This window comes from Eptatretus burgeri, chromosome 6, assembly GCF_056783735.1.
Source record: "Eptatretus burgeri isolate ZD-2024b chromosome 6, Ebu_testis_v1, whole genome shotgun sequence".
Lineage (NCBI taxonomy): Eukaryota > Metazoa > Chordata > Myxini > Myxiniformes > Myxinidae > Eptatretus > Eptatretus burgeri.
Window position 1 is genome coordinate 86,592,579 of NC_140966.1, and position 11,767 is coordinate 86,604,345.

At 42.6% G+C, this 11,767-nt stretch overlaps 1 protein-coding gene across 3 annotated transcripts in view; it reads left to right on the plus strand.

The window, feature by feature from the left end:
* The window catches only part of LOC147025258 (uncharacterized), a 13,468-nt gene extending 3,542 nt beyond the window's left edge, over positions 1-9,926 (plus strand). For all 3 annotated transcript variants that reach the window (XM_085886056.1, XM_085886057.1, XM_085886055.1), the window contains exon 2: positions 2,868-9,926. In XM_085886056.1, coding sequence (XP_085742182.1) covers positions 4,486-5,571 — 1,086 coding nt within the window. In that variant the 5' untranslated portion in view covers positions 2,868-4,485 and the 3' untranslated portion in view covers positions 5,572-9,926. The remainder of the gene's footprint in view (positions 1-2,867) is intronic.
* Positions 9,927-11,767: the final 1,841 nt, after the last annotated feature.

An 11,767-nucleotide genomic window follows, 5' to 3' on the forward strand; every position in this document is an offset into this window, starting at 1 on the left:
CGACAAACTCGTGGCGTAGCCTGTTAAAAACCTGCCACACGCCGATTTAAATCATAACCACCTGAGAATTGGAAGTGTCAACCACGCAGTCACACCTTGACGATTTAGCCAGCGTATGCCGACCTATGAAAAATGTGTCTAAAATGCTGGCACAAGTCGAATACGTTATGGGTAAGTTTGGTTTACGTGAAGAGCACACTGAAAAACGATGAAGTACGCTGCCATACGTCGTAGTACGTTTACTATGTCGTGAAATTTCAAGCATGCTGAAAATTTTACGACGTACTCGCCGTATGGCTCACACGTTCCGCTACGCTGGGAATAAGTTGTAGGCACGTTATGCGATCGTTGACGCACGTCGACACAAGTTCCTTGTAAGTTACTCATAAGTCGAAACACGTCGAGGTAATGTTTAGCATACCCGAAACTTATTTTCTCCGTCAAGGCACATTTTCTTTTTTTCTCCTTGGCTCCGTGAAGGCACGTGACAAAATATCGGAAGTTATTGTTGTTGTTTTTTTTTTAACGCTGCCAATACGCCATTATACGGTAGCTGTAAATTAGAAACACATTCAGTAAGTTCTGTGGTCGTCCGGAAGACGTCAATCAAATACGTCTACATACGTCAATATGCGTTGGAGGTCCGTTACACATAGGTTCAAAGCACGTTACTCATAGATTAGAAATAAGTTTTGGGTACACGAAGCATTACCTCTACGTGTTTCGACTTATGAGTAACTTACAAGTAACGTGCCTTGACCTGTGTCAACGATCGCATAACGTGCCTCAACGTGTGTCAACGATCGTGTAACGTGCCTACAACACGTTACTCATAGGTTATAAATAAGTTTCGGGTACGCTAATCATTATCTCGACGTGTTTCGACGTATGAGTAACTTACAAGTAACGTGTGTCGACGTGTGTCAACGATCGCATAACGTGCCTACAACTTATGGCCAGCGTTGCGGAACATGTGAGTCATACGCTGACATACGTCAAAAAATTTCAAGCATGAAAAAATTTGAGGACAACCGCAAAGTACAACGATGAAAGCCAGCGTACTACGACGTATGGCAGTGTTTTTCAGCATGCTCTTAATATTATCAAAACTTACCCATTACATATTTGACGTTATGGGTAAGTTTGTATACATTAAGAACACGCTGGCAAACGTCGTAGTACGTTGGCATACGTCTTAGTATGCTGGCATACGTCTTTGAACGCTGGCATACATCGTACTACGCCGAGGTGTTAGACAAATTTTTCATGCTTGAAATTTTTCGACGTATGCCAGCGTATGACTCACACGATCCGCATCATGCTGGCCATAAGTTGTCGGCACGTTACGCGATCATTGACACACGTCGACACACGTTACTTGTACGTTACTCATAAGTCGAAACACGTCAATGTAATGGTTAGCGTCAGTGTTCCAGACTCCCTGTTTTTTTTTTTTCTTTGGTATGACGGTGATGTTAACACTTCGATTTCTAGTGCGGTTATAATATAATATAATTAATAGGCTGCCGCTCAACGATTTAAATCATAACCGCACTAGAAATCGAAGCGTTACCATCACCGTCATACCGAAGAAGAAGAAAATAAAAAACAGGGAGTCTGGAACACTGACGCTAACCATTACGTCGATGTGTTTCGACTTATGAGTTATGTACAAGTAACGTGTGTCGACGTGTGTCAACGATCGCGTTGCGTGCCTACAACTTATGCCAGCGTATGCGGAATGTGTATCATACGTCGAGAAATTTTCAACATGGTGAAAATTTCTCGATGTATTCGGTGTATGACGATGTATGCCAGCGTACTACGACGTATGCCAGCGTGTCCTTAACGTATACAAAACTTACCCATCACGTATTCGACGTGTGCCAGCTTGGTTCGGCAAATTTTTCATACATCGGCATACGCTGGATTAAACGTCAAGGTGTGACAGAGGCTTCACACTTCAATGTCTAGTGCTGTTATGATTTGAATCTTCGAGCCAGCCTATGAATAGCCTACGCCACGTGATCGTCGGTGATACACTGCCGCGCGCTCTGCATAAGTTACACTATCGTTGGGCATAGGTTGTGAACGCCGCCAACACGCTCAGCATTCGTTGGTATAAGTTATCTATATGTGATTAAAACGTTCTGTGTATGTTACTAATACGTTATGCATACGTCCAACACGTTATTATACACCCAAAACTTAAAAAAAACATCAATAGTTCAGCATACGCCAGCATTTTACATACATTTTGAGACCTTGCCATACGCTGGCTAAAACGTCAAGGTGTGACAGGGCCTTAAGGACAAACATTTTGGCGCCAATTTTTTTGAGTATGTTTGCATATTTTTATGCAAATTAGGTATGACGTCATAGTTCAATATACCAATACACAGTATAGACCAATTCCCTTGCAATTTTGGTGCAAATTAAAAATGTTTGCACATTTAATATAGTATTTACAGCCAGGGATAGCATGTGGAGTCAAATATGGCACCATCCGTTGAAGCATATTTTCATAAATGCTTATCTAAATGAAGTATAACATCATAATTCGTAAATAAAAATGAAACGGTGTAAATTTTCTTTGCAAAATCTGATACAAATTTAATTTTGTGGACGCTATGCATAGATTTTAGCAGACATTGTCTGTATTCAGTATCTTATTGATCAATAATACTTTACATGTGTGACATGCTAACGAATCGTGCCGTAATGACGCCATATAAAAGTATGATCTGATCAAGTCTCGTCACAAACAGGGCAACAACAAGTTCTGGTTTGATTTTTTTTATAATTTAGTATGGATGACAAAAATTGCAGATCACTTATACTTTTGTTCTTTTGTTTTGTTCTTTGAGGCATGACAAGTCAAGACAAGGCAAGACACAAGCAAGATTGATCTGTTACCCTGCCCTTTCCTGACTAAGCAATGGAGCCAAGTCCCGAGAAAAGACCACGGATAGAAATTATAAATGACTATAGTAGGTGCATTATATGCCAAACCCTTACAAGTCAGCCACTGGTCAAGAACGTTCATCAAGGGACATATAAAAACATTTTGTATTATGTGGCAGCCTGAGCTAACTATGGCGAGAGTGACCTTATTTATGTGAGCAAACGATTAGAACATGTTACTGACGACATGCTCAAATGCTATGGTGCAACAGTCCATGCTAATTGTAGAAAGAATGTGGTCCATTCTCAAAAGCTGGAAAGAGCAAAAGTAAGATTGGAGAAAGCAGTAAGTTCCAAAAATATCAATGTACTTTTGCCAAAGGCTGGACGACCTTCAACTTCATCAACGCCAGATCTCGCTCCAGGACCATCACATGAAGTACGCCTTTCCCGCTCATCTACTGCAAGATATGACAAGTAAATGTGTTTTTTCTGTCAAACATACAAAGAAAAAGAACATGTGCACGCAATCCAGAGTGGAAGCCGAGGAAAGCAACTTCATGATTACGTGACAAAATGTGACAAAGACATCTTCAAGGTTTATCTTAGTAGTGCTATTAAACCTGATGATGCCCTCTCAATTGATGTCAGATACCATCAAACATGCTGGACAAAACATGTTGTACGTGGTACGGGAAATACAAGTGTAAAAAATACCAAAGAGCAATCTGTGAATGAGAATGAGATTGCTGCAAAAATAAAGTTCCTGGATCTCATCAAGAATCTACTTGAGGCTGGACGTATCCTCTCTATTAATGATGCACATACAGCTTATTTGAGAATATTACGGCAACACAATGTAGATGATTCACCTTCTCGCAAATATGTAAGGAAAATTATCAATGACAATAACGTTGACATAGACTTTATCTCTTCTCCTCGTCGAAATGAGGCGGATCGCTTTTGCTCGAATGCTGCTAAGATAGCGGCAATTGAGGCTGCTGTTAGTGCAGCTGATGTTGACAGTGACATGAGACTCATATATCAATGTGCAAAGATTGTACACAAGGTCATATTAAAGTCAACCCCTTGGGAATATGAAGGTACTCTAGGATCAGACATGACAGAGAAAATCCCTTCCAAGCTTGGGAACTTACTCTGCTGGATTATGGCAGGTGTGTCAACTGAACTTCAGACGGAAAAGCATACGAGTGATGTCGACGAAAAGGCATGCATTCTTGGCCAACAAATTATGTATCAGGTTAAAACTGATCGGCAAATGCGTTATGAGCCCACATCGTCACCCATGGAGGCTGCACAGTTTCGCAAGCGATGAGAGATAGTATCCCTTACAAGTTGGAACCGGTATCGTTGTCCACCAACAAACACGGAGTAGGTCGATGGTAGATTACTTTCACCATCTTGGCGTATCAGTAGACTACACATGCATATTACGACTTGAGACAGCTTGCACAAGCAGTTTTGAGTCATTCTGCTAAATATGACGTCTTCATCCCACCCAGTCTCGTCAAGAATGATTTCATATTCTTTGCCGCCGATAACTCTAATTTCTCAGAAGATATGCCGGAGGGCAAGAACACTCTCCATGTTACTGCAATGGTAGTTTTCCAGCGCACCTCTCAACCTAAAAGCGTAGTAACAGTGAATATGAGCGAGACCGCTGCAGCTAAATCGCTGAAACTTGGCCCACAACTGACTACTGATATGTTGACATGTCATGTACCTGCTAATGCACAACCTCCGTGTATCAAGTATGACATAGTTGTCACCAGTCCTGCAGCTGACATAACAGACTCTGCGTCGAAAGATGATTTAACGTGGGCAGTTGGGCAATCACTTATCCGATCAGGGACAGAGAAGCAAAGCATACCTACATGGTCAGCGTACAATTCTGCGATAGGCTTACCACAATGTAGATTAACAACTGTTGCTATGATGCCATTGCTTGCTGCACCTGCTCACGAGTGGAGTACACTGCTCACTATCCTCAAGCAGGCACAGAAGATCACAGCAGTTGTTATGGGCGCAGGGCGCAAGATTGTTATTACCTTTGACCTACAATTGTATGAGAGAGCTGTAAAATTGCAGATGCACAAAGCACCAGCCTTAAACCATCTTGTATTCCGAATTGGTGAGATGCACACTGTGATGACGTCATTACGAGCCCTTGGAACTTCTATCGACGACAGTGGATTTGATGATGCATGGATTGAAGCTAACCTGTATTCACCCACAACCACACGTCAGATACTTGCAGGCCATCACATGAAACGTGCTCTTACTGCTCATAGTATCACATCATCAGCCCTCTGTGACTTGCATCTAAGTGCATTCCTGGAGACAGAAGTGGAACAATCAAGTACTGTTCATGATAACCTTCAAGTGGCTGCATCAATGGTCAATTCAGCATGTCAAGAGTGCAAGTATGACGAATTAGACAACCGACACAAGCAATTACTAGCTGTGGTCGATGTCTCTTTAATGGACAAGCTGAATGAATTTGATGCAAAGATGGAAACAAGTCATCCTACTTTCAAATTTGCCAGAGATTACATGAAATTTGTGGCTTGGATATGGATGTTCATTCATGCAACACGGGAAGGCAATTGGAAATTGCATCGAGAATCGCTTAGAGCATTGTGTTAGTACTTCTTCGCACATGAGAGACAAAACTATGCCCGCATGGTTCCACTGTATTTGGCACAGATGGAGAAATTGGAAACAAATGATCCTGATATCTATACAGAATTCATGGCTGGCAACTTCTGCATCTACAAAAATGAAGTCCCTTTCTGCGCAATAGGCCCAGATCATGGCATTGAACACAAGAACAAAGTCATGAAGATCCTTGGAGGTTTGAAAGGGCTAACACAGCAACCGACAGCTATGGCCAGATGGTTTCTGATTGCACCTGAGCTAAGTCGCTTGGTCAATGAAGCTGAACATTTGGTGGGTAAAGTCTCCCAGAGATCAGTAAGTCATCATGATTTGTCAGATGCTAAGTTGGAACGGTATGAGGATAATGTAGGCAAATTGAGAGAGGTGCTGAAAGTAAATGATCCATTCATTATTGAAGATGATGAGCTCATCAACATCGTCTCACAAGCGATCATGCCAGAGGTAGTAAAACAGGCAATAATACAGCGAGATAGTGTTGGAGAAGAGATGTTTGAGAAATTTGTTCAAGAGCGTCTTGTAAACCTAGAGTTGAATGTCTGGAGTCCTATGAAGAAGGCAAATCTCAATACTTGGAAGACAGTAAGAATGGTTAAGAAGAGCAAGAAAGCTGTCGCTGTTACAGCAATTAAGAATGAAAGAGCACTGTTCGCCCGCTTCCTTGTTGTGATACTGTCACGGCCAGTTATTGACCTGAAGGAGAGCATCAGTGAGTTTGAGTTTGCAGAATATTCTCATTCACTCTTCACTTTTGATGGTATCTTGCAGTCTTGTGTTGCCAAAAGTAAGCTGATTACTATCTTGGAACGTTTGCCTGACCAACAGCAGCTTGTTGTTGCACAAGGAGAGCAAACACAGCATGGCACAGTCACAATCATTGATGGAATGGCCGTGGTCCAGTCAATGGGGAAACCTACATGGGTGAAAACTTGCTACGATCTCGCCAATCACTTTTGCATGTCCTCGATTGCAAATCTCAAGGATTTCATGAAGTTCATGTCGTTTTTGACCGATATGACATTCCGAACTCCCTGAAGGAAAGAACACGCAATTTGCGCCAAGGAGATCATAGAAGCCTTGCTTACAATATCTCCGATGAGGCAATCATTGAAAAGGTGACGCTAGGGCAACTGCTGAACAATCAAGACAACAAGCAAAGACTCACTCTCTATCTAGCATCACACATCTTGAAGGATCGCAAGGAATCTGAGAAGATATATGTGACAACACTCAGTGAGGCATGTAAATCAAACAAGCTCATATTAGATCATCTGAGCAGTACTCAAGAGGAGGCAGATACAAGAATGCTACTTCATGCTCTTGACGCTTCACAAAGGGGGGCCACGTCGATCTGCATTCAGAGTCCGGATACAGATGTGTTAGTTCTCGCCTTGTGGTGCTACAAGGACTTGTGTCCTGTAACATCGATGCTTGTTGGAACAGGTGGTCTACGGCGAACTATTGATTTAGGTGCTATATATGATGCCCTGGGCAGTCAGAAAGCTTCTGCACTCCCTGGCTTCCACATCTTAAGTGGTTGTGACCAGACTGGCATTTTCTGCAGGAAATCAAAAATTTCCTGCTGGAATACACTGCAGAAAGCCGATGGTGATATTGTTCGAGCATTTGGCAACCTTGGAAACACTCCAAGCATACAGGAAGATGACGTCAGTGAATTGGAGCGCTACGTATGTCAACTCTACGTTCCTGGCACAACAATCTCTTCTGTGAACGATGCGTTGGTTCCTCTTCAGTAAGCGCCAGTACACAGATGAGAAATTGCCCCCTATAAAGGCCACCCTAGTACAGAAGATCAACAGAGCAAATTATGTCACCATGATATGGAAACAATGCGGCACTGTATCTTCAACTCTACCTCCACCAACTTCTCATGGATGGCGTCTGGAAGGTGACCGGCTTCTTCCCGTACCAACAACAGTTTTGCCAGCACCTCAGGCTGTGCTTCAACGAGTCAAATGTGGATGTAAAGGATGTTGCTCTACGATGATCTGCTCATGTCGGAAGCATAATCTCAAATGTACAGATATTGAGAAAGTATATTCATGTACCTGCGAAGTAGCTTGTGAGAACAGAATTGTTAACATACATACTGCAGGTGACGACAGTGACGATGAGGATGATGTTCTTGAAACGTAGCTCATGCGGTCAGCTCCAGATATGTCCATTACATGCACTTATTTTTGGTTTCCTTGTTTTAAAACCATTTCATGTATAATGGCACTTTTGCATACATTAAATGCATGGTGAACACTATATTACTATGACATCATAACTAATTTGCATATGATGGTTTGATAGGTCCCCTTGAATATAATGAAAATATATTGAAAACCCCAGCACAAGACATTAGTAACAAAAGCAAAGAAAATACCTTTATGTAAACGGAAGCATGAACATTTTCCATAGGCTTATAAAAGGTATGACATATCATACTTGAAGAGAAAGCAAAAGGATGATTGAGGCATGCTTTTTTCCTAGCTTATATGTGATAAATATTAAACTAGAGGTATTAACACCATAATGTATGTATGAGAGCAGGAAAATTTAAAATAGCATTGTAGATGACAGCCAAAATGCTAATTTTTGCATTTTTATGTGTATTCTATGGCGTCATAGTTCATATGAACAAAAAGGCGGGAAAAAGTTCGAAAAAATTGACGCCAATGTTTTTTTGATTCAGTGGTCATCGTAGATTAGATTCCAGTAGAAATTAGGAAATAAACATGAACTGCCCACGGGAGCCATTTTGGAGACATATGGCCCTGCACTATTAGGGTGAGTTGCCTCCAGCAGCCAAAGTAAAAAGAAAAGAAAAAAGACAGAATTCAACGACAATCAAGGGACCTTTGAAGACCCTAAAGACGTCTGACCATCAATGCCTGCTGCACATTCACCCACAAATGTTAACTTTGCTGTGTTTTCTCTCCTCAATTCACAGGTCCTGGACCATGGGTAGTGTAAATATTAGGACTGTACATGATTTTAACCCACCTGTTGTTTGTTTAGTGCCGGCAATATAGTTAAGTTGTCCGAGTGAGTCTGTTAGTTTAGTTACGCAACGCACTAGGTTATTTATTTTTGGAACATGTATTCCAAATGTCGCACTCAGGGATCCGTAGGTAAAACGTACTCGGGGAAAACCTACACCTGCATGCCACACGAAAATTAACGACTTGGGTCGAATCTATAAAAGGGGGGGGGGTAGTGTTACGGATCTGGAAACCATTTGCATTCAACATACAGATGTCCCAAAAGTCAGTTATGTCGTTAAGTATGTGTGTAGTCACATCCCCTTCCTCTTGTCTAGTGGGAGAATCAAAGGCGTGCATTGCGATTTCTTTTTAGTTAGGTTATTAAATCTTTACATCCAACGAACCCTCCAACGAACAACCAACAACCATTCCATTCCCCATCATGATTCACTACCCACCCGCTGTCTACAAGCACTCTGACTTACCAAGGCAGGGTCTTGCAGCCATTCCTTGCCGCTTCCACCAATGTTCCTTCCACAAACGTTGTAACTCTTGCACGACGGCCAGTGCAACATTGATACTGTTACTCGTCAAGTATGAACCCTCGTGGAAGACTGGCTGGGGTTTCCCGGCAGGGCCGTTGCAGCGTTGATACTGTTACTCGTCGAGTGTGGGCCCGCGTGGAGGAGTGGCTGGGGTTTCCCGGCAGGGGCCAAGGCCCAGCCCCGGGAAGGTGGGCCGTAGGACCTGTCCAATCAGAGGTGGACAGCGAGGTGTGTTCACCAAGGCCCCTCCCCACTGAGAGGTCGATAAATTCCTGAGCACTCTGAGGCAGGTGGTCTTTTTGGGGTCTTGGAGGGTCTTTTTGAAGTCTTGGGGAGTCTTTTAAAAGTTCTTTTGAAGAGTTTTTGGTGGGCTTCGAGGCGGCGAACATGTCTCTGCTGGCCCTCTACGAGGAAGGGAAGAGCGACCCCGACCCCCTCCGTGGACCCTGGCCATTCACCACCCGAGCTCCACCACGAACCTCGAGTCCCACACGTGCGACTGGGGACCAAACCAGCGACCATTGTCAGGTGCCGCATCGTGGAGCATGCCCTTCCACCGACGGTCAGGTACACCACCAAACTCTGGCCCCCAGCTTGTTTCTCTTCACGGTTGTGAGGGTCCAATAAAGACTCTGAGTTTCTTTTCATTTTGTGTGTGTGTCTGCGTGTGGGCCCGTCTTGTAAGTAGAACTGAATAAGTGTTTTTGAATGATTGTAAATACTTCTTGCATGTTCGCGTTAAGTCTTGCCTTAGTCTTTTTATTGTAAATAAACATTTGTAGAAATATTCCCAGTCTGTTTCTGTCCCTTCTTGAATTGGTCCAGCATGGTTCGGATCTGAGTTCAGACGGGGTTTCATCCCCGATAATCCGTTCATTCCAGCCAGCACGGATTTGGCAGTTTCCGCTCGGCTGCACCCGAACCGGAGTTGGTAGTCGGTAGTTGGAACTCTACCGTAGTCGGTAGAGTGACCCGGTTCGAGCAAGACGTGCCGAGGGCGTGGTTTCCCCGGTGGTCGAAATCGCGTAATAAATTAGGTAAATTGGTTATAGACAAATAAACCCTATGCAACGCGGTTGGGATATTGGTGTCCACGGTCGGTTAGACGACCCGCTGGCTCGCGGAGTTATCCGAGCGACGGCCTACAATTCCCGAGAGTTTGGTGGGAGACGACACAAGCTTTCCCCACCTCATAGTCGTTCTCACCACCGACCCCAGCCCATAACAGTATAATGGAGAGAAAGTATATTTTATGTTTCATCTACTTCTCTGAGAGGATTTAACCTGGGAAGCTGAAACTTTCAGGGATTAATGAGGGCAACCTGAAGTTGTACAGGTGCAAGTTTTGTTTGATTCCATCAACCTTTGAAAAAGGAAAACCAATTTGCCCATCTTGAGCATTTTCTTCCTTTGATGGGCGGGGTGTTACGATTGGAATTATCCAAGCTATATAACTATAAGGCATTTGTTATATACGCACATAATAATCAGTACGCATGTTTTTGCTTCATATATGTAACGCAGGCTATTTTTATTTTTGGGAGCGATCGAGCCAGAAGTCTGTTGCCTATACACCGCCCAAACAAAGGGAGGAGAATGTGTTGCACGCTTGAAACAATATCGCCTGTCAAGCAGGTCCTCTGCTCGTGTGAGTAAATGTACATTTGCACATTTCATTTCAAGACAGAGAATGAAAAAAAAAAAAAATTGAACCTGAATTTACCTCAGGTTTCTTTTAAAGTTAAATAATTTAAAAATAAGAAGAAATAATAATCATATACTATACAGTATATAAATTTTATCATAAGCCTGAGGGTCAAGAGGTCCTGTTGATGGCCAATTTAGGGTCACCGCACAAGAAACTTTGGGAAGAAGTGCTCTGAGGGATTACTTCGAGGAGAGATTTTTTGAGTGAGGAGGGGGTTCATTGGGCGTTGAAAGTGGAGTTTCGAGTTGATGTACAGAAGGGAGGAAATCTGAAAATCTGAGGAAATCTGAAAGATTTCCTCAGAAATCAGAAATGAAAGAAATCTGAAAGAGGAAATCTGAAAGATTTCAGTTATAAAATCTGAAAGCAGTCATGATGCAGGCAATCAGTCTCAGGTGCTTTCTTTTTATTACGGAAGATACAAAGTCGAGAGAGAAACCACTTGATACAACATAAAAAATAAACATTATTAATATAGCGTGATGTCAAAACTCGTACATGAACTGGCATTTTGATTTTGTAAAACTATTTCCATTAATTTCACTTGATCAAAATTCTGAACCCCTTATCACCCCCACCCCACCCCCATATTACATTCACTTACTGTGACACGTATAACCCTTTTATCAAGCTTACTCAAAGTGATCCAAGCATGTTGTCACGTTATATGATGGACACCACTGAGATCCATCCTTCAGAGAACGTTTTGGAGCCTGAAGAGATGACAGGAACAAAATTATTCTTTGGATCACAAAACCACTGCAAGTGCTTCGTCCAGCTGCAAAGTTGACAATGTCAAGCTGAAGAGTCCACGCTCTTCTTGTTATTGTACTGAAATTACACTATGGCCTACTTCGGGAGGCAGAATTGCAGAACCCAAACCTTAAGTACCAACGATCTAAGGTATGCCGATGAGTGAC